Genomic DNA, 24,513 nt, shown 5'->3' with positions numbered 1-24,513 from the left:
CACTACACAACATAGTAGGCAGGGCAGGCCCCTCACAATCACTACACAACATGGTAGGCAGGGCAGGCTCCTCACAATCACTGCACAGCGTGGTAAGCAGGGCAAGCCCCTCACAATCACTACACAACGTGGTAGGCAGGGCAGGCCCCTCACAATCACTACACAAAATGGTAGGCAGGGCACGTCCCTTACAATCACTACACAACATGGTAAGCAGGGCAGTCGCCTCCCAATCACTACACAACATGGTAAGCAGGGCACGCCCCACACAATTATTACACAACATGGTAGGCAGGGCAGGCTCCTCACAATCACTACACAACATGGTAAGCAGGGCAGTTGCCTCACAATCACTACACAACATAGTAGGCAGGGCAGGCCCCTCACAATCACTACACAACATGATAAGCAGGGCAGTCGCATCACAATCACAACACAACATGGTAAGCAGGGCAGTCGCCTCACAGTCACTACACAACATAGTAGGCAGGGCAGGCCCCTCACAATCACTACACAACATGGTAGACAGGCAGGCTGCTCACAATCACTACACAGCATGGTAAGTAGGGCAGGCCCCTCACAATCACTACACAATGTGGTAGGCAGGGCAGGCCCCTCACAATCACTACACAAAATGGTAGGCAGGGCAGGCCCCTCTCAATCACTACACAACATGGTAAGCAGGGCAGTCACCTCACAATCACTACACAACATGGTAAGCAGGGCAGGCCCCTCACAATTATTACACAACATGGTAGGCAGGGCAGGCCCCTCACAATCACTACACAACATGGTAGGCAGAGCAGCCTCCTCACAATCATTACACAACATGGTAGGCAGGGCAGGCTCCTCACAATCACTACACAGCATGGTAAGTAGGGCTGGCCCCTCACAATCACTACACAATGTGGTAGGCAGGACAGGCCCTTCACAATCACTACACAAAATGGTAGGCAGGGCAGGCCCCTCACAATCAGTACACAACATGGCAAGCAGGGCAGTCACCTCCCAATCACTACACAACTTAGTATGCAGGGCAGGCCCCTCACAATCACCACACAACATGGTAGGCATGGCAGTTCCCTCACAATCACTACACAACATGGTAGGCAGGGCAGTTCCCTCGCAATCATTACACAACAGGGTAGGCAGGACAGTTCCCTCACAATCACTACACAACATGGTAGGCAGGGCAGGCCCCTCACAATCACTACACAACATGGTAGGCAGGGCAGGCCCCTCACAATCACTACAAAACATGTTAGGCAGGGCAGTTCCATCACAATCACTACACAACATGGTAGGCAGGGCAGGCCCCTCACAATCACTACACAACATGGTAGGCAGGGCAGTTCCCTCACAATCACTACACAACATGGTAGGCAGAGCAAGCTCCTCACAATCCCTACACAACATGGTAGGCAGGGCAGTTCCCTCACAATCACTACACAACATGGTAAGCAGGGCAGTCACCTCACAATCACTACACAACATAGTAGGCAGGGCAGGCCCCTCACAATCACTACACAACATGGCAGGCAGGGCAGGCTCCTCACAATCACTTCACAGCATGGTAAGTAGGGCAAGCCCCTCACAATCACTACACAACGTGGTAGGCAGGGCAGGCCCCTCACAATCACTACACAAAATGGTCGGCAGGGCACGTCCGTTACAATCACTACACAACATGGTAAGCAGGGCAGTCGCCTCCCAATCACTACACAACATGGTAATCAGGGCGCGCCCCTCACAATTATTACACAACATGGTAGGCAGGGCAGGCCCCTCACAATCACTACACAACATGGTAGGCAGAGCAGGCTCCTCACAATCACTACACAACATGGTAGCTAGGGCAGGCCCCTCACAATCACGACACAACATGGTAAGCAGGGTAGGCTGCTCACAATCACTACACAATGTGGTAGGCAGGGCAGGCTACTCACAATCACTGCACAACATCTTAGGCAGGGCAGGCCCCTCACAATCACTGCACAACATGGTAAGCAGGCCAAGTAGCTCACAATAACTACACAACATGGTAAGCAGGGCAGGCCCCCTCACAATCACTGCACAACATGGTAGGCAGGGTAGGCCCCCTCACAGTCGCTGCACAACATGGTAGGCAGGGCAGGCCCCTTACAATCACTACACAACATGGTAGGCAGGGCAGGCCCCTTACAATCACTACACAACATGGTAGGCAGGGCAGGCCCCTCACAATCACTACACAACATGGTAGGCAGGGCAGTTCCCTCACAATCACTACATAACATGGAAGGCAGGGCAGTTCCCTCACAATCACTACACAACATGGTAGGCAGGGCAGGCCCCTCACAATCACTACAAACACGGTAGGCAGGGCAGTTCCCTCACAATCACTGCACATCATGGTAGGCAGGGCATTTCCCTCACAATCACTACACAACATGGTAGGCAGGGCAGTTCCCTCACAATCACTACACAACATGGTAGGCATGGCAGGCTCCTCACAATCACTACACAACATGGTAGGCAGGGCAGTTCCCTCACAATCACTACACAACATGGTAGGCAGGGCAGTTCCCTCACAATCACTACACAACATGGTAGGCAGGGCAGGCCCCTCACAATCACTACACAACATGGTAAGCAGGGCAGGCCCCTCCCAGTTTCTACACAACATAGTAGGCAGGGCAGTTCCCTCACATTCACTACATAACATGGTAGGCAGGGCAGGCCCCTCACAATCACTACACAACATGGTAGGCAGGGCAGTTCCCCTCACAATCACTACACAACATGGTAGGCAGGGCAGGCCCCTCACAATCACTACACAACATGGTAGGCAGGGCAGTTCCCTCACAATCACTACACAACATGGTAGGCAGGGCAGTTCCCTCACAATCACTACACAATATGATAGGCAGGGCAGGTCCCTCACGATCACAACACAACATGGTAGGCAGGGCAGTTCCCTCACAATCACTACACAACATGGTAGGCAGGGCAGGCCCCTCATAATCACTACACAACATAGTTATTGCTGATTTTAATTGCTTTTTCTGTTTTTCTTTTCTCACTAGATACTACTTGTATAACAATATTTTTAACACTGTATAATATTAGCATTGTTGCTATTTGTGTTTATGATTTTATGTGGAGCTTTTTTCCCCTTGGGCCTCCGCTGTAAATGGACCTCGTCCAGTTGGACCATCCCAGTTAACAAAAGAAAAATAAATAAATAAATAACATGGTAGGCAGGGCAGGTTGCTCATAATTTGGGCCAGTAACCTTCTAGAGGACCTACAATGACTCATAATTTGGGCCAGTAACCTTCTAGAGGACCTACAATGACTCATAATTCGGGCCAGTAACCTTCTAGAGGACCTGCAATGACTCATAATTTGGGCCAGTAACCTTCTAGAGGACCTACAATGACTCATAATTTGGGCCAGTAACCTTCTAGAGGACCTACAATGACTCATAATTTGGGCCAGTAACCTTCTAGAGGACCTACAATGACTCATAATTTCGGCCAGTAACCTTCTAGAGGACCTACAATGACTCATAGTTTGGGCCAGTAACATTCTAGAGGACCTACAATGACTCATAATTTGGGCCAGTAACATTCTAGAGGACCTACAATGACTCATAATTTGGGCCAGTAACCTTCTAGAGGACCTACAATGATTCATAATTTGGGCCAGTAACTTTCTAGAGGACCTACAATGACTCATAATTTGGGCCAGTAACCTTATAGAGGACCTACAATGACTCATAATTTGGGCCAGTAACCTTCTAGAGGACCTACCTTGAACAATATGTCTACAAATGCAGATTCGGAGGAAAACAAATTACTTGCAATTCTGTTTTATTAGTTTCAAAACATGCTTGTTATTGGACAAACAATAAATGCTTTATGCTTTGAAATTAATATCATGTAGAAGAAATATTTGTTTTATCTTTGCATAGAGTCACTACAGATCAATTACCTGTTGGTTTCTAGATGGCGTAAGAACTATCTAAGTAATGTACCTTTGCAAATATACATTATCATAGACATGATAAATGAGGACATAGGTAAACTGCAAACAGTAGACCCATCACAGTTTGGCTTTGTTGAAGGAAGGTCATACCTACTAAATTTGGTGGATTTCTTTGAGAGGGTCACCAAAGCAATGGATGAAGGCAAGACGGTGCGCACAGCTTACCTCAACCTGGCCAAGGCTTTTGATACAATAACCCACTGAGGCATTATAGAGAAACTCACTAAATTAGGTATAAACCATGTTATCACATGCTGGATAACAAACTGGCTCACTGGTAGGACCCAGGAGGTAAAAATAGGTGAGGCCACCTCCACCAAGAAGCCAGAAACTAGCAGAGTCCCCTGGGGCTTGGTACTGTGCTCTTTCCTTTTTGGCATCTACGTCTCTGAAGTGAAACAAATGGTGAAGGTTTATGGCTGACTAAGTTTGCAGATGATTGCAAGCTGGGGGTTTTCACTGACTCCCCTGCATACACTAGAATTCTTCAAGAAGACCTATCTGTGACTAGCGAATGATGCCAAAGCCATGGTGTTAAACTCAATGCTAAGAAATGCATAACTGTACCCTTTGGGAAGTTAACCATCCCGGCTAATTATCACATTATCTGAACCAAAAACAAAAAGGAGACTGGGAAAAACCAACAAACATTTATTCTAAGTGCTTTCATCTTTAGTTATACAATACGTCTTCAGATTGCGGATAAGGTACACATACTAAACCTAGAGTATTTGATAACAGTTTTCCATCTTACTGACAAACACTGGCTAATCTACAATGTATGTACTGTACGTGTTTACTATGCATGTATTCTACCTATGTTCCAAATTTCAGCTGTACACCACAAATCTATTAATTACCTTTATTTTTAAATTAATATTTTTTTTGTTTGTTCCCTCCACTGTAACTGTTGATGTGCTGCATACCACTGTAAAAACAAGTCTGTTACCCAATTTAAGCACAACCTAACCAAGTGGAGAGGGAATTGGAAATTTACACTGAGTCTGGTACCCATGTCCGTTATGGTCAGAAGTAGCTTATAAATACCTGACCCTCAGTTTCCTACTTGGCTTCAGGACATCATTATTTTTTCTGGAAAACTTGGCTAGGCTGACAAAGGCTCCCTGGGTTGTTAGCACAGTAACAATCTATGAATCTTTGAATCTATAAATAATCTCTTCTGTCATGATTATTTTAAATGAATTTCCTGAAGATTTACTCCCTTGGCTGGAGCTGAAAATGGGATTTGCCCAATTGGATTTTCCAAGCCAACAGAACAGATAAATAAATAAATTAAATAAATAAGTGAATAAGTAAATAAATACAAAACTCTCTATACCGTTTCATGCAGAGCCCTATGTCCTTGCCCTGCTGCTGTTAAAATTATTTTCTGTAAGGTCACTGAGACTTCATCTGCTTTCATGAAAGTACAGTTTGAAGAACATATCGCAAACTGCAGTTCACACGATTTTTGACAAGTTCACCTACTCATCTTTCTCTGAAGATTAAAAAATAGGTGCATTTTGCACAGGTTAATATCATATTTTTAAGTCGTAAGTAATTAAAAAAAGGCACCTAGTTTCTTCCTGCTTCCATTTGCCATGTCTCATATTACTGACTCGGTCTGATTAAAAGCATCCTATTCTTTGTTGCATTCCTTCCTAAGCTGAGACTGAAATTGGTTATATGTGATTAGCTCTCTACGCCACTTCACAAGTTTCAAATAATTAAACGCATAAATTAAATAAAGAGAACCTTAGGAAAATGAGACAAGGCTGGGTTTACAATAGAATAGTGGATTACTCAAACAACTAAATGAAATTAGTCCTAGACTGACCATGATGCCAGGCAGAGCCATTTCTACTGCTCAGGTTTGCTTAAAATTGCTTAAACATCACTTGGCTGGGCAGTCTACTTGCTGGCCACAAAGTTTTCAACATATAACCAGTTCCGTAATTTAAAAGCAAGATTATTGTATCACTTCAAAGAAAGTTTGATGCTTTTGTCATAGCAGGATGCACCATTTAAATAGTTTTTGTCTAGTTTGTTATCAGATACATCCTTTCTTCCCTCCTGGATATTGACTTTAGAGCCACTATGACTTCCGAGTAACCAGAAGTTATCCAGTTAATTTGTAATATTAATGTCAGTTATTGTTTTCACCTTTTTGCAGATAATCTCGTTGTCGCATTATACAGCTATGAACCACAACACAAGTATGATCTTGGCTTTGAAAAAGGAGAAAAGCTGCGCGTACTGGAATGGTGAGGTATCTCTTTATGCTGCTTCATGGCCAGTAAAAAAGCTTTTGCATTGTGGTAGGACATTACAGCACTGATATTAAAGTGTTAACAATCATTTTTTTTCTGTAATCCTTTTAGCAAGAATGGTGACTGGTGGAAAGCAGAGTCTCTCACAACTGGACAACAAGGATATATTCCCTATAACTTCATAGCTAAACTTGACACATTAGAGACAGAACAGTGAGTAAAAATAATTAGTTTATTGAACTCCTTCCTGTTCCTTTATAATGTCATTTAAAACTCATATAACAAAGGTAGCCAAGCTAGGTGTTCGTATCCTTAAGAGAATGTTTCTGGTCCTTGTATACTGAGTATAAACCTGGGAATGGGTATTAAAAATACCACATGCCATACATTACATAGCTTCATAGCCTGTTCCCCGAGAGTAATGACAGGCATGAATGCAAGCCGAGCATATCTGTTATAGAAACATGGGTATTTCAGCATCGTGATGCATACAGATACATTTTAACAACAGCATAAAATATATGATTTAAATAGATGAAAATATAGAATATTAGGAAATTGAATCACTATTTAAATGATAAACTATCCCCCACTCTGTTAAAAGAACAGAAAATTAAAATGCAGTTAATAATAAAAATTCATCAATGAGATGGAAACAATTACTGCTTTTTTTCAATGTACCTTCTGAAATTTACAAATGCCAAACTTCATACATGCAGTTGGGGTAGCAGACATGAAACATTCATCCGAAGATAACTATTGTTCTTACACATACATTTGCATAGCTCAGTAATGTAGAAATGTAATTCACAAACCTTTATTTATAACTGTGTTGTCAGACATTTTGTTGTATACTCCTTTATATTGCAATTTTTGTGTTGTCTTCCTACAATCAAGTTACATATTGTTAACACTGAAGTGTATGATTTGCAAAGACTATTCATAGTTGTTCATAGCTCATTTGTGAGCTGCAGTTTTCATAGTATTTTATGAGGATGTGTTTACACACAGACAAAATACAAACAGACACACTCTCTCTTTCTCTCTCTCTCTCTCTCACACACACACACACACGCACACACACACACACACACACACACACACACACACACACACACACACACACACACACACACACACACACACACACAAATACAGTGTCACTGATACGCTGCTAAGTGATTTTTAGGACGGCTTGAAGTACTCTTCCATCCCCTCATCAGTTAGCAGGTGTTCAAGTAGATATAAAAAAATCCCACAATATTTATCCAAAAGAGAAGGGTAATTTCTTCGGTGTCCTACACAAATTTCCCCTCGGCAGTATTAATGCCACCATTCATTTTCTGCAGATAAAGTCTATGCAAAACAGAGGATTGATTTAGTCTGCAAAAAGCAACATTAATAAAAAAGCAAATAAAATAAAATTCCTCACCAAATGCCAGAAAAGACAAGGGGTGTCTGTTGTCTGCAAAGAGGTTGTTGCAGTTGTAGTAATACAAACATAAACAAAGAGAACATGAATGCAGATGTTACATTTTATCTTACCTGTCACTGATTTATGACATTCTGAATTAATTTAAATCCATTTCTGAATTTTGATATTACTACTTCCAAGATCGTTACTCTTCAGTCTGTTAGTAGATACTTTGTTGCAGATGTTAACTGCCATTTGACTGTAGCCAAGGCATTCTCTGTGTGTCAGTTTATTCTGAAGCCTCACCATCCAGCTACCTCGAACTGTTTATGCCTTTTATACCTTCAGTACAAAGCAGTCGTATGTATTTTTACGTAACACCTTGCGCATCAGAATCAATTCTTCCAGTCAAAGTATGAGTGTAAGTAAATGTGCGGTAGCAAGATGTAGTCCTGTCTCTCTCCTTTTCTGTGAAAATCCCCCTAATGTTGCCAGTTCATAGGTTCATGGGTCTATACTGGGCTAATGACTGCTAGGTCCTTTATAGGCCTAGCTGGGCAACCTAAATGTGACCTACAAGTTTTATATTTTAAATATTTATAAAGAGGGTGACTTTTTGGCTATGGCATGATTTATTGGCTACCTCTGTCCATCAGAAATGTAGGCATCAGACCAGGTGGTGAATTTTTGATGTCCCATCCACTGGTCCAAGTTACATTTAAATAGGGATAGGGAAGAACTTTGCCTTATATGGATGGGGAGCCTATTCCAATGGAAATGGGACTTTTCTGAGATAAATATCTGTCTCTCCAGCATGTCCTATGTATCTCATAAGCAAAATTAGGCTTTGAATCTACTAGTTATGATGCTGTTTGTTTTGTGGATGTGAAAGGTTCATCAGAGCAGGGTCCAAGGATGCCTTCCACGCCAGGTATGGGTCACCTGTCAGTAATCTGTATAAGACTGAGTAGAGAGATAGGGTTTTCAGGTGATCCACATGGAACATTGCATTTACTTCCAGTATTTGTTTGTAAAGAATCTTTGCGGACGTTCTAGTTGATGCATACATCTAGTCAGGTACATACCAAAGGGACATTATACTCTGTGGTGGTCAGATGAGAGCTGGGTACATTGGTAAGATGACCTCTCTGGACCTAGATGCCATCCCATCCCCTTGCTTATAAGTTGAGCAACAAAGAAGGATTTTCTTATTAACCTGGACACATTTTGGTTTAAGGCTAGGTTACTCTCTACATGAGTTCCCATATCCCTGGCTAGTGAGTCAACTTTTTAGGGGTATTTTATTGATGATATAACTTTCTGGGGTGGTCAACTTCCCAAAAGGTACAATAATGCATTTCTTTGTATTGAGTTTTAAGCTGTGACTTCTGCACCAGTCATTTGTCTGTTTGTGGTAGACCTTCCTGTAGGGTGTTTGCATCTTGGGGGGATTCTATGACTGTTCACAGTTTGCGATCATCTACACACTTGGTCAGCTAGAGGTCTTTGACATTAGCTTTTACCTCAGAGAAGTAAATGCTAAAGGGGAGTGGTCGCAGCATGGAGTTCTGAGGGACCCCATTGGCGATTGGCCTCTTTGCGGAGGTGGCTTCACCGATCCTAACCTCCTGAGTCCTAGCCATGATCCAGTTGGCTATCCAGCACATTTAAAGGGGTTTATGCCTAATTCCATAAGTTTGTTAGCAATGCTAGAGCAGGGTATTGTATCGACTGCCTTAGCCTGATCACTGTAGGTAGTATGGACTGCTTTGCCCTTAACCATTGTCTTGTTGAATTTTTCAAAGAACTCCACCAGGTTCAGTAGGCATGACCTTCCTTTGACAAAGCCAGACTGGGATGGATCCAGTGTCTGGAGGTCTCCTATGTCTTTTTTTGATCATTTCCATGAAAATTATTTCCCCAACATTGCAAATAAGACTAATCAGACTAATGAGTCCATAGTTTCCAGGATCTGTTGATAGTCCTCCTTTATGAAGTGGATGACTGTTGCAGTCCTCCATTGGCATCCTCATGACACAAAGCTTGCTTTAAGAGTGGGGAGCTTTGAACAGCCTACCTGTCCTTGGAGGAGAGGTTTCAGCCAAGAAATTGTAGTTTTATTGGTCATTTTAGGCTAATTTCTATCTCTTTTATCTTTCTGATATAAAAATTGCATTTGCACATTTTTTGCACTTGTATCAGTTCAGCAAGTTCCTACCAGGTGTCCTGCAGAGTCCTACAGCACCAGGGAGAGAATAGAGAGACTTTGGAGTGTTTAAGTACCTTTTTTCTGTTTTTTCTTGCTGTTCATTGTTAATTCTGCTTAAACGCTTGGTTTCCGGTATTTACTGATACTCTAGAGCTTGTTTTCAACTGCATTTGTACTTATTTACTGCCTGTACTTTAAAAAAAGTCATTTTTGTTGTATATTGCATTATAGGTTCATAGGTTCATAGGTAAGTACTAGGCTATCTGCCTGAGGGCATCTATAAGCCTAGCCAGAATGTGTTGGCTTTCACCCCCCCCCCTTAGATTAGTACCCTGTGCCTCGGTCCAGCAGAGCCATTAGTTCCCTGTGCCTCGGTCCAGCAGAGCCACTACAGTGATCCTGAGGTAAATTTTCTGTTTCTATTTAACTGTATTTGGCTTCACACTCAAGTGCGATAGCCATTTCTGTACCTTAAAAGTGTTTTTTTTGGGTTGTATCTGCTATATTTTTGAAAAAAAAAATCTTCCTATTTACCACCTTTCTAAGCTAGAAAAGTCCGGTTTCAGATATTTGCTGGTACCTGGACTGTGTTTAAGCTTCTGTGTTGCCCATATCCTTACTTGGATAGAAGGAAGTTACTCTGTTCACCAGTGAGAGTGGGGAGCTTTGAACAGCCTACCTGTCCTTGGAGGAGTGGTTTCAGCCCAGAAATTGTGATTTTATTGGCCATTTTGGAATAATTTCTATCTCTTTTATCTTTCTGATATAAAAACTGCATTTGCGAGGTTAGCTAGGGTTAAACTATCCCCCGCTCCACAGAGTCTGCTCTTCAGTGTTTTCCTTAGTACTAGTCAGTTCTTCCAGTTTTAGCATTCAAATCAGCACTTTCAGACTAGCACTTGCTCAAAAAAAGAGACAGAAGCACAAATAAACTTTAGTACTCGATCCCCAACATTTGTTTGTAGGGAACTGTCAAATTACTCTCCCCCACCAGCTCAACAAGAAGAAAGTTCCTCAACCCATTCAGACATGTCCAAAGGCCAGTTCCCAGTGTATTTTCCTGTTCACCTGATGAATCTGAGCATCCTGAGGCAATGTCACAACTGCCTCATGTACACAGACAACCCTTTCCTTTTACCACATGACACCAAATCTGCGAGAGATGCATTTACACAGCCAAACTTGAGGCAAAGCTGTCTCCAGCCATGACTGGAATAGACAGTCAGGAGGAGAAGGTAACAACCTGCAACATCTCACTCACCACACATGGACCCACCACACCTGCAACTGCAAATCCCACACACAGATACACAAAGACATACTCGGAGAATCTAAATAAAAATATCCGGAAACAACAGAGACCTCCAAAGCAGACATGCAAGCAACCTCTACCCACAAACACACCGCAGCCAACATATAACCTCCAAAACCAGTGTGCCACACAACCACAGCCCAGAAGGCATATCATCATACCTAACACACTTGTAATAGGGGACTCCATAGTCAGGCACACTGATGTCCCACTCACCAAGTTGGACAAAAGAAGGTTACTGTCAGCTGCTTGTTGGGCAACCGAATCCTCTACATCACACAGGCACTCAGGTCACTCCATAACAAGTACAGATATGACTCTGTCATTGTCCATGTTGGTGTGAATGACCTGAAATGTACCTCCCTGGACTACATGAAAAGAGGCATAGAAGAGCTCTCTGATCATGTAACCAAGGCAGGTATGACCCTAGCCCTAAGTAGCATCTTACCTTAACCAAGAATTATACCTCAGTACAAGGAAAAAATGATAAATTTCAACAATTGGCTAAGCTTCTGGTGTAATTCAAAAGGGATCCAGTATCTGTCTGTCTGGGATGACATGCTCGACAAGCCACGATGCTTCACCAGAGTTGGCTTGCACTTGTCACCCCTGGGATTCAGGATACTGGCCAAGTCTCTTGCCACCCCCATAGTGCTTTTTTAAGGTAAGGCTCAAAAGACAAACCCACCACCGTAATAAGTACCAGTGACAAAAAACTGAGGGTAATGCTGCTCAATGCCAGGAGTTTAAACCTCAAAATGCACTCACTTGAGGCCATTCTCAAAATGGAGAACATCGATATTTGTGCAGTAAATGAGACCTGGGTTCAGGGCTCAAGAGAGCACCCCAGTGATTCCAGGCTACAACTCATACCACACATTTCGGCCACAAAACCTGGAATGAAACACCAAGGGAGGAGGCGTATCCATATTCAGGTGTGGATAACCACACCTCCAGACTAGTTGCAAAGTATGATGCCTCAGAGATCATCCAAGTGCAACTGACAATGGGCAAAACTGCAATCCAGATTGTAGCTTGCTACAGATGACCATCCCTGTCCCAAGACCCCACTCTTCATTTCTCGAGGTACTGAAAAACATGAGGGTCCAACCAAACACCCTAATACTGGGTGATTTCAATTACCTAAACATCAACTAGGAAAACTACTCAAGCACTAATACCTTTGCTCAATGCTTCCTGGAATATATTAACTCAAATGCCCTGGACCAGCTTATCAACACCCCTACAAGAGGCAACAATATACTGGACCTGGTCATTACCAACATAGGGGACAAGTGCTCCACACCTGAGGTAAATCCCTCATTGGTTAGATCAGACCATAAACTCATCACCATCGATATCCACATACCACCCTCTTTCCCCCTTTAGGAAACCACAGTGAAAAACTTCTCCAAAACAAACTTTATGCTGCTTAAAATGGAGGTGGCAAACTTCATCACCCCCATGCAGAATGACAACTTGGTCGAATCTGCTGTAGCCTACACAAAAGCACTCTACAAGCACTTACATGAATGTATGGACCGTGCTATTTGAAACAAAACCAAGACCAATTCCTCCAAAAAAAGGAAACCAGTCTGGTGGACCCCAGACATAAACAAGCTCTATAATAGAAGGAAGAAATTATTACAAAAAAGAGTAAAAACCCATGAATGGAGGAGCACCCTAACCAACCTTAGCAAAAAGCTAAGATCCCTTATAAAATCCTCAAAGACGAGCTTTGAAAGAAAAATCGCAACGGACACCAAAGACAACCACAAAGCATTTTTTGGCTATGTCAAGAACCTAAATGGCAACTCTCAGATCTGCTCTGAGCTACAGCATAATGGTTCAAAATTCAAGGAACCAACTGATATCGCCAATATACTGGCAGATAGTTTCAGTGCAAACTTTACCCCACCCTCACCCCCTAAAGGGGCCAGATGATTGTGCTTCCCCCATAATCACAGACACCCAGGTTAAAACAGCACTCTCTAAAGCAAAGAACACAGCATCCATGGGACCTGACAGCATCCCAGGCTGCGTGATACATGAACTCCAAAACAAACTAATCCCTCACCTGAATACCATGTTCAACCACAGCTTCTCCTCAGGCTATATGCCCACTGAGTGGTGCACAGCAATGGTTGTCCCACTTCACAAAGGAGGAGCCACCACCGACCCCGGGAACTATTGCCCCATAAGCCTGACAAGCCTCATCTGTAAGGCCATGGAGCGCATCATCATGGAACTCATAAACCACAACATTGGGAACCTACAAACCCTAGACCCTACCCAGTTTGGTTTTGTAAAGGGCAGGTCATGTCTCCTAAACCTGGTTGACTTCTTCGAGATGATCACCAAAGCAATCAATGAGGGAAAGGTGGTCCACACGGCATACCTTGACCTTGCAAAAGCCTTTGATACTATTCCCCACTTGGGAATTATAGACAAACTCACTAACCTAAATATAAACCCCTACATCAAAAGGTGGGTTGCTAACTGGCTCACAGACAGAACCCATGCAATGAAAATAGGAAACACTAGGTCCGACTCCAAACCTGTGACAAGGGGAGTACCCCAGGGCTCAGTCTTGGGACTTCTCCTGTTCGGTATGTACTTCTCTGAGGTACAAGCAAACACATAGGGACTATGGCTAACATAGTCCGTAGACGACTGCAAACTGGGCGCCATAATTGAGACTCCTGCTGATGTAGATATCCTTCAAAAGGGGCTCACTGAAACAGATACATGGTGCCAAAACCATGGCCTCAAAGTAAATGCCAAAAAGTGCATTGTCATACCCTTCGGGAAAAAAACAAATACCTACGAATTACCACATAGGTGGCAGCTTACTTAACACAGAGAGTGTGATAAGAGACCTAGGGACCCAGGTGGATAGTCACCTCTCCTTCGATAACCACATCGCTAAAGTGGTTAGAAAATCTTTCTACATGGCCCACCTTATCACAAAGAGGTTTGCATCTAGAAAAAGGGAAGTTATTGTCCCCCTCTACTCATCACTCATTAGACCCATTATTGAGTACAATGCCCCATTCGGGATGTACCTTACTAGACACCTGCAACAACTGGAGGGGCCTCAAAAATACCTCACCAAGAGGATAACAGGCCTAAAACAGATGCCCTATGCCACCAGGCTAAAAAAACTTCAACTGTACTCGGTTGCATACCGGCCATTCAGAGGTGATCTCTGCTTGACATACAAGGCTATGTCTAACCCCAGATTGCTGGAAATGCTCCACCTAAGGACAACCCAATCTACCCAAGCTACATGCTCTAGGGACCTAAACCTGACCTCAACAATAAACAGGACTTGTTGGAGGGATAGTTTCGTGTCCCAGAGACTCCCCTTGCTCTGGAATAAGGTCGCCATGTATGTGAGGCAGAGTTCCTCATTAGCGCTCGTCAAGAAGAATCTTGATGAGTGGATGGGGAACAGGAAATTCACCTCGGGAATCCCTTCTGTGGCTCTGCTCAACAGAGGTGCAGGAAACAAAACCAAATGGGAGGCGCAAGCCGAAACAGTTTGGCTAGGCTTAATTATGCCCTAGGGCCAATAGCCTAGTACCTACCTATGAACCTATAAGACTGTAGTTAAACAGTGAACTCCAGTGGTCCTGTAAGTTGTATTTTAGACTATTCAACAAGCACCCCGGGATGTTATGAGGGCCTATTGTGGCTGTGTTCTTGGCCTTAATGACTGCAGCTATGACATGCTTTCTATTTATAGTTGGAGGGGTTACGTTTGATGGTGACTGTTTCTGCCATTTCACACTGAGCTAATTGGAGGAAGGGCTCTGAGCTAACGAATCTGAGATATATAACATTAAGTATCCTGTTTTTTGCTTATTTCTGAGTTATTTATACCACTTTTATTTTACTCACTGTGTGTGAAGTATTAAGTAGAATTTTCTACAATTGTTCTGGTTGGGTTTGTTTGTTCTGATTTCCTGCTAGGAGTGTATCATATAACTTGTTTGCATTTAAAAACATTCTCTAGAGTCTCCTTAATCCTTTATCTGTTTAAACATTTCTGCAGTTTTTTCTACCTAAGTAGTGTTGGTAATGTAGCATTGTCCATATTCAGGCTTGTGTTTTGGGCCTAGTTGATTGTTAGTAGAGGCTGTGTGTCTGAGCACGTCCCAGGTCATCATAGCTTAGCCAACTGGAAGCAAAGCTTTCTTCACCTAAGACTGGACTAGACAGTCAAGAGGAGAAGGTAAACACTTGCATCACACCACACTCATTACATAGTCTCTCAAAACCTACACCACCAAAACACACACATAAAAACACAAAACACACACCTACATTCATGGAGGCTCTCAAAAAAATCTGCCCAAGCAACAGGGACCTCCAAAGCAGAAATGCAAGCAACCTCCACCCCCCCCCCCCAACACAACTCAAATGACACATAGCCCACAAACTCAGTGTGCCACTCAACCACAGCCCTAAGGCATAAAAACGTACCCAACACCCTAGTCATAGGTGACTCTATAGTCAGGCACACTGATGTTCCACTCACAAGGCTAAACAAGGAGAAAGTCACTGTCAGCTGCCTGTCAGGTACCAGGATCCACCACATAACACATGCACTCATGTCACTCCACAGCAAGTACAAATATGACTCTGTCATTGTCCATGTTGGTGTGAATGACCTGAGACGTACCTCCCTGGACTACATGAAAAGAGAAATGGAGGAGCTTTCTGATCTTGTAGCCCAGGAAGGTATGACCCTAGCCGTGAGGAGCATCCTGCCATCACCCAGAATGATACCGCAGTACAAGGACAAAATGATTGACTTCAACAATTGGCTAAACTTCTGGTGTTATTCTAAGGGGATCCAGTATCTGTCTGCCTGGGATGACATGATCGACAAACCATGATGCTTTGCCAGAGATGGCCTGCACCTGTCGCCCTTGGGATTCCGGATACTGGCTAAGGCTCTTGCCAACCCCTATAGTGCCTTTTTTAGGCAAGATTCAAATGACAAATTCACCACTGTAACAAGTACAAGCAAGCAAAATCTGAAGGTAATGCTACTCAATGCTAGAAGTCTAAACCTCAAAATGCACTCACTCGAGGCACTCCTTAAAATGAAGAACATCGACATCTGTGCAGTGACAGAGACCTGATTCAAGGCTCCAAAGAGCACCCCTGCATCACCAGGCTATAATTCATACCACACCTTTTGGCCACCTAACTTGGACCGAAGCACTAAAGGCGGAGGCTTGTCCATATTCAATAAAGATATCCACACCTCCAGGCTAGTTGCTCAGCATAATGCATCTGACATTATCCAAGTGCAACTAACTCTGGGCAAGACTGTAATGCAAATTGTAGCTTGCTACAGATCCCCCACCATGCCCCAGGACTCCCACTCCTCATTTCTTGATACACTGGAAAATATTAGGGTACAACCTAACACCCTAATAATGGGTGATTTCAACTACCCCACCATTAACTGGGAAAACTACTCATGTACCAACTCTGGTGCTCAACGTTTTCTGGAATTCATAAATTCCAATGCCTTGGATCAACTTATCCACACCCCTACTAGGGGCAGCAATATCCTAGACCTGGTCATTACCAACATGGGCAACCGGTGTTCCACACCAGAGGTCAATTCCTCATTGGTCAGATCCAACCACAAGCAAATCACCCTAGACATCCACATCCCAGCCCCACCCCCATTAGGGAAACCACCGTAAAAAAATTCTCCAAAGTCAACTTCACGCTTCTTAAGACAGAAGTGGCAAACTTCATGACATCCATGCTGATGGACAATAGAGATACAACTGCTGAATCCTATACAATTGCACTTTATAAGCACTTACATGAGTGCATGGATCATGCAATCCCTAATAGAACCAAGATGCTATCCTTCAAAAAAAGGAAGCCAATCTGGTGGTCCCCTGCTATAAACAAACTCTACAACAGAAGAAAGAAACTGTTGCAAAAAAAGAGTAAAATCCCATGATTGGAGGAACTCCGTGGTCAGCCTCAGTAAGAAGCTGAGATCCCTCATAAAATCCTCCAAAGCTAGTTACGAAAACAAAATCGCCACTGATTCTAAAGGCAACCACAAAGCATTATATAGCTATGTCAAGAATCTCAATGGCAACACTCAGATCTGCTCTGAGTTACAGCACAATGGCACTAAATATACAGAACCAACTCATATTGCCAACATCCTGGCAGATAGGTTCAGTGCTAACTTTACCCCTCTCTCATCCCCTAAAGGGCCCATCTCTATACTGGAGGAATGCAAAGGATCTGTAATCATGGCTGCACAGGCAATAAACACACTCTCCAAAGCCAAGAACACAGCATCCATAGGACCTGACAACATCCCAGGCTGCATTCTACATGAACTACAGAATGAACTGGTACCCCACCTAAGTACCATGTTTAATCATAGCCTCACCTCAGGCTTTGTGCCCACTGAATGGCACACAGCAACAGTTATCCAACTCCACAAAAGGGGGAGCCACCACGGACGCCGGGAACTATCGCCCCATTAGCCTGATGAGCCTGGTATGCAAGGCTATGGAGCGTATCATCATGGAACTTATAAACAATGACATTGTTAATCTCCGTGGTGCAGTGGTAGCATTGTTGCCTCACAGCAAGAGGTTCTCCCGTTCGATTCTCGGCTGGAGTGTGGGGAGTGCCTTCTGTGTGGAGTCTGCATGCCCTCCCCATGGCTGGGCGGGCGTTCGAAAGATATGCGTAAATGGGCATGCCTTCATTGAAGGTTGAACATTGAGCTGGCACCTCAGCGTTCGTGAAAATCTACTGCCAATCATTAGCGGACCGGAGTTCCGCTGTGGTGACCCCTAACTGGGAAAAGCCGAAAGACAAACAATAAAAACATTGGTAATCTCCAAACTCTGGACCCTACCCAGTTCAGGTTTGTAAAAGGCAGATCATGTCTCCTAAACCTGATAGACTTCTTTGAAGCGGTCACCAAAGCTATAGATGAGGGTAAGGTGGTACACACAGCCTATCTAGATCTCGCCAAGGCTTTCAGCACCATCCCCCACTCTGGAATTATAGACAAACTCACTAAATTAGGTATAAATACCTATGTCACAAGATGGGTTGCCAACTGGCTCACTGACTGAACCCAAACTGTGAAAGTAGCAGACTCTAAATCCAACTTCAGACCAGTGACAAGTGGAGTACCACAGGGTTCAGTCCTAGGTCCTCTCCTGTTTGGTATCTACTTCTTTGAAGTACAGGCTAACACAGAAGGTCATTGGCTAACAAAGTTCACAGATGACTGCAAACTATGAGCCATAATCAAATCCCCTAACGATGTGGACATCCTACAAAAGGGCCTCACTGAGACAGATGCCTGGTGTCAAAGCCATAGCCTTAAGCTCAATGCCAAATAGTGCATTGTCATCACTTTTGGTAAAAAGTCTGTACCCATGAACTAACACATAGGCGGTAGTCTACTTAACACCAAAAGTGTGATAAGAGACCTTGGGACACAGGTGGACAGTAGTCTCTCCTATGATAATCACATTACCACAGTAGTCAGGAAATCCTTCTACGTGGCACACCTCATCACAAAAGGTTTCTCATCCAAGAAAAAAGAGGTCATTGTTTCCCTCTACTCATCACTCATTAGACCCATTATAGAGTACAACGTCCCTTTTGGTATGTACCTCACAAGACATCTACAACAACTGGAAAGGCCACAGAAATACCTCACAAAGAGGATTACTGGCCTCAAACAGATGCCCTACGCAGACCGTCTCAAAAACTCCATCTTTACTCTGTCACATATTGCCTACTCAGAGGCGATCTCTGCCTAACATACAAAGCTATGTCAAACCCAGAGCTGTTGGACATGCTCCACATAAAGAAATCCCAATCCCTCTGAGCTACACGCTCTAGGGACCTAAACCTTGTCACCACAATAAGCAGAACTTGCCAGAGGGATAGATTCCTGTCCCAGAGACTTCCCATACTCTGGAATAAACTACCTATCTATATCAAACAAAGCTCCTCATTAGCACTCTTCAGGAAAAATCTTGATGATTGGATGGGAGATACGAAATTCTCCCCCGGGGATCACTTCTGTGGCTCTGCTTGACAGGGGCACAGGAAAATAATTTTCTTGCGTAGCAAAAGCCAGGGTACCATTTGCCTAGGCTTATATAGGCCCTAGGGCCAATAGCCCAGTACCTACCTATGAACCTATGGTATTTTTGGGGGTGTCTGTGGGTGATAGTTGGGTAAAGTTGAAACTAAATTTGTCAGCAAACAAGTTGCCTATATTGCCAGGCTCAGTGAATGTGGTACCATTTACCAGCAGTTTAGCATGCTGCTGTGGGCTGTCGTTGAGGTTCTGACATAACTGAAGAAGGGTTTATGGTGCTGTCTTAACCTAAAAGTTGGTTTTATTTGACCTAATTAGCCATCTTATTTGCCTGCTTAGCTTGATGAGAGAGTTCTTACCTTTATGGGAGTTACACTTTTTGATTTTTGTCATGATATTTTTTCCCTTTTGTTGCATATTTATTTTATTAGTTTATCTTACCTTTGTTTACCAGGAAAGAATGATTGGACAAATAACCTATTTTTAACAGAGTTCCAGGAAGAAAAGCTCCAGGACGTTTAACAATGTAACACAGAAGCACAATAATATATAAATACAGTGGGATCGGATGAGGAAATATAGCTGTACAAAAATTCTGGTGGTTAACTAACACACACACACACACACACACACACACACACACACACACACACACACACACACACACACGCACACACACACACACCATTAGACGTGAAATATTTTATATATGAACTATGTATAAGCTACTGAGTGAGAAACAGAAAAAAGTACATTAGGGAATGTGTAGTAATAGTACATGATGAGAAATGGATGGTTTAGAAAGGGAGATAAAAAGATAAAATAATAAAAAGGAAGGAAGGTTACAGGAATGGAGAGTGAGGAATTTAGGTGTTATGCATATGGAAGATAGACAGGAGAAATACATGTGCAAAGCAATTATTGGGAAAGAAAGTTTTTTAAAGAGTGTTTGAACAAATGCATGCTTGACATTGCTGTGATGTCCATAGAGATGTTACTCCAGTACCTATCAACTGCATTGGAGTATAACAAATGACTTATAGAGTTATTTGGTTTGTAGTTAGAGCATATGCTCTCTCAGAAGAACGTAGACTGCAGTTTGGTGAGTACACATTTAAGATAGTGCTGACAGCAGGGCATGTTGATGGTTTATATATCATTTTATAGGCTTGTACAAGTTGAGAGTAATGGAAGTATTGGGGTAGTTCAAGCCAATTTAGGGATATGGTAACCTCACAGCAATGTGTGTTGTAAAGTTGATTTACTGTAAATCTAGCTATTTTGTTAGAGCATCATTCTAATTTGGATGTGAGAGCAGCTTGTAAGTTAGTGAGGATGAATGCATCATATATAAGGGAAGGAACAGGATATGTGTTTGCCAAAGTAAGTCTTGTTTGCGTAATGAGATATTTTTTATGGAATTTTTGATATGTAAATCAAATTTCAGTTGGTTATCAATTATTACCCTTGATAGTTTAGTATTAAGGACAACTTCTATGATGGTATTATTTAAAGATGTTATTTTGAAATTATCTTTGGTATGTTTTAAAGGTTTGGGGAGAAATAAGAGAAGCCTGGTTTTCTTAGGGTTTAGGTGGATCTGATTATTAGTTAGCCAATACTCATGTAGATTAAAAGGTTAATGTGTGATTGAAGGCATAGAAGGGTATCTGATATACAGGTTATTGTAGCATTGTCTGCATACCATACTGAAGGAGCTTGCTGTTTGGAAGTATGAAATTAATTTATAAATATATTAAACTGAAGATGTCCTTGGATGGAGCCTTGTGGGATACCAATACTGACTGGCAGAAAAGAGGGGAAGGACAGTGACTATTTTACAGACTGGAGGCAATTTGATTGTTAAATGGAGAACCATTTTAGAGCAGATTGAGAGAGATCAAGACTATCCATTTTAGCTAGTAATATGGAATAAGACATGGTGTCAAAGGCTTTGGAAAGATCTGGAAGAGGGAGGAGACTAGCTTGTTGTTGTCTCAAGCTGAAATGATGGTGTGCAGGAATGATATGATATAATGATGGTGTGCAGAAATCATATGATGTAATGTGGTGTGCAGGAATGATATGATGTAATGATGGTGTGCAGAAATCATATGATGTAATGATGTTGTCCAGGAATTATATGATGTAATGATGGTTTTCAGGAATGACATGATGCAATGATGGTGTTCAGGAATGATATGATGTAATGATGGTGTCCAGGAATGATATGATGTAATGATGGTGTGCAGAAATCATATGATGTAATGATGGTGTCTAGGAATTATATGATGTAATGATGGTGTTCAAGAATGACATGATGCAATGATGGTGTTTAGAAATTATATGGTGTAATGATGGTGTCCAGGAATGATATGATGTAATGATGGTGTGCAGAAATCATATGATGTAATGATGGTGTCTAGGAATTATATGATGTAATGATGGTGTTCAGGAATGACATGATGCAATGATGGTGTTCAGGAATGATATGGTGTAATGATGGTGTCCAGGAATTATATGATGTAATGATGGTGTGCAGAAATCATATGATGTAATGTGGTGTGCAGGAATGATATGATGTAATGATGGTGTGCAGAAATCATATGATGTAATTGGTGTCCAGGAATTATATGATGTAATGATGGGGTGCAGAAATCATATGATGTAATGATGGTGTCCAGGAATTATATGATGTAATGATGGTGTTCAGGAATGATATGGTGCAATGATGGTGTTCAGGAATGATATGGTGTAATGATGGTGTCCAGGAATGATATGATGTAATGATGGTGTGCAGAAATCATATGATGTAATGATGGTGTCCAGGAAATATATGATGTAATTATGGTGTTCAGGAATGACATGATGCAATGATGGTGTTCAGGAATGATATGATGTAATGATGGTGTCCAGGAATGATATGATGTAATGATGGTATGCAGAAATCATATGATGTAATGTGGTGTGCAGGAATGATATGATGTAATTATGGTGTGCAGAAATCATATGATGTAATGATGGTATCCAGGAATTATATGATGTAATGATGGTATCCAGGAATGATATGATGCAATGATGGTGTGCAGGAATGATATGAGAGCAGTTATTGTACCGTGTGCAGGTCTGAAACCATGTTAGATGGGGTTTAGAAGATCTTCATGCAAAGCCAAATAACTTCCTACTGACGCAACACGATTGTCAGCTGCAAACTCATATCTGCTCCCTTCCCCTCTTTACTTGTCCAGCCTCTTCATAAGGCTTCATCAATCCTTGCATTATAATTGAGAACAAGCATACAGTAAGATTGCTCATTTAACTGCAGGTCATCATAGTCACAGTCACCACTGTACCTCCCTTCAAAGTCTACACTAGTTAGAATTTAGTCATCACAGTTTTTAAATTCAACTCCACTTTGCACATAAAGTATTATACACTCCCAACTGCTCTGCACTGTTAGAAACTACTAAATTCAGACATTTTGTGCAAGAATTTCGACTTTCCACTGGCAGACAAATTACAGTTCCAAAATAAAAAAACAAAAATAAATATGATGCTAGATGTATTCTGTAGTAGTTGCAATGAAACTATCTACCTGCCAGTCTTATAGATATTTAATTTAACTCATTACATTCGAGTGACACCTCCAGGTAAGTCTGCAGTTAACTTCTACTGATGCCTCTCGCCGTCAAATATTGCTTGTTCATATTTGCATCAATAATTCCAAAACCATGCAATGTACAAGGTTTTATAATAATTGCTCTTAAAGCTTGCACAATGGCAGACCCAACTGCATTATCATTTGACCTCTGTCTAGTGCAGGTAAATCAATATTAACTGCTGTTTTTATGATATTACTTTATATAGATATATTTTCACATTTTTCTAAGTAACTCAACAACCAAGTAATACAGACAGAACTCTTTAGCCTCATATGAAAGCTCTCATCCAGATGAATAAAATGCTGCTGATTGTATGTGTATAATTTGAGTGGTTGCTGAGATATTCAGTTGTTTACAAAATATTACAAATGTAATAGTATTGTGTTTACTGTGACTTATAAATTTTGGTTTAAGACCTAGAACCTAAAGAATACTACCACTATAAAAATAGTTTGTGCTGAAGGGTTTGCCATTTATACTTCTTTCATAGGTTCATAGGTTCATAGGTGTGTACTAGGCTAATGGCCCTGGAGCCTTTACAAGCCTAGCCCATAGGATTACCCTGGCATTGTGCCACCTGCCATCTGACCTTAGTTTGTAGTGCCTCTGTCGAGTAGAGCCACTGGAGTGATCCCCGGGGTGAATTTTCTATTTCCCATCCACTCATCAAGGTTTTTCTTGAAGAGGGCCAGTGAGGTGCTCTGCTTGACATGTATGGGAAGTCTATTCCATAGCATGGGCAGTCTCTGGGTTATGAACCTGTCCCTCCAGTTTGTTCTGTTGATTGTGGTAATGAGGTTGAGGTCTCTGGAGTGTGTGGTGTGGAGGGATTGGGATTTCTTTAGATGTAGCATTTCGAACAGAGCTGGGTCAGACATGGCTTTGTAAGTCAAGCAGAGATTGCCTCTAAGTAGGCGATATGAGACAGAGAATAGTTGGAGTTTTTTTAGTCTGTCCATATAGGACAAGTGTTTAAGGCCTATGATCCTCTTTGTGAGGTACTTTTGCAGCCTCTCCAGTTGTTGCAGTTGTCTAGTGAGGTACATGTCAAATGGGGCATTGTACTCGATGACTGGCCTAATGAGGGAAGAGTAGAGGTAGACAATGACCTCTTTCTTCCTAGATGCAAAACCCTTAGAAATGAGATGTGCCACAGAGAAAGACTTTCTGACCACAGTGGCAATGTGGTGATCAAAAGAGAGGTTGCTGTCAACCTGTGTTCCCAGATCTCTTATAACACCTTCTGTGTTCAGTGGACTACCATCGATGTGGTAATTCAAGTTAACCGGGTTTTTCCCAAGGGGGATGACGACTCAATTTCTGCCATTGAGCTTAAGGCCATGGTTCTGACACCAGTCATCGGTCTCATTGAGGCCTTTCTGTAGGATGTCAACATCACTTGGGGAGTTAATAATAGCTCCCAACTTGCAATCATCTGTGAACTTTGTCAGCCAGAGTCCCTTCGTGTTGGCCTGGACTTCAGAGAA

The 24,513-nt window shown here is 42.4% G+C and overlaps 1 protein-coding gene across 1 annotated transcript in view; it reads left to right on the top strand.

Moving 5' to 3' along the window:
• Nucleotides 1-24,513, top strand: part of LCK (LCK proto-oncogene, Src family tyrosine kinase) — a 1,055,366-nt gene that overhangs the window by 532,769 nt on the left and 498,084 nt on the right. The window contains exons 4-5 of the mRNA XM_044082478.1: nt 6,202-6,292; nt 6,410-6,511. Coding sequence (XP_043938413.1) covers nt 6,202-6,292; nt 6,410-6,511 — 193 coding nt within the window. The remainder of the gene's footprint in view (nt 1-6,201; nt 6,293-6,409; nt 6,512-24,513) is intronic.

The sequence above is a fragment of the Protopterus annectens genome, chromosome 1.part1, assembly GCF_019279795.1.
Source record: "Protopterus annectens isolate FY-2018-M chromosome 1.part1, PAN1.0, whole genome shotgun sequence".
Lineage (NCBI taxonomy): Eukaryota > Metazoa > Chordata > Ceratodontiformes > Protopteridae > Protopterus > Protopterus annectens.
Note: the sequence above shows the minus strand (reverse complement) of the source record. Positions and strands in the feature narration are given on the sequence as shown.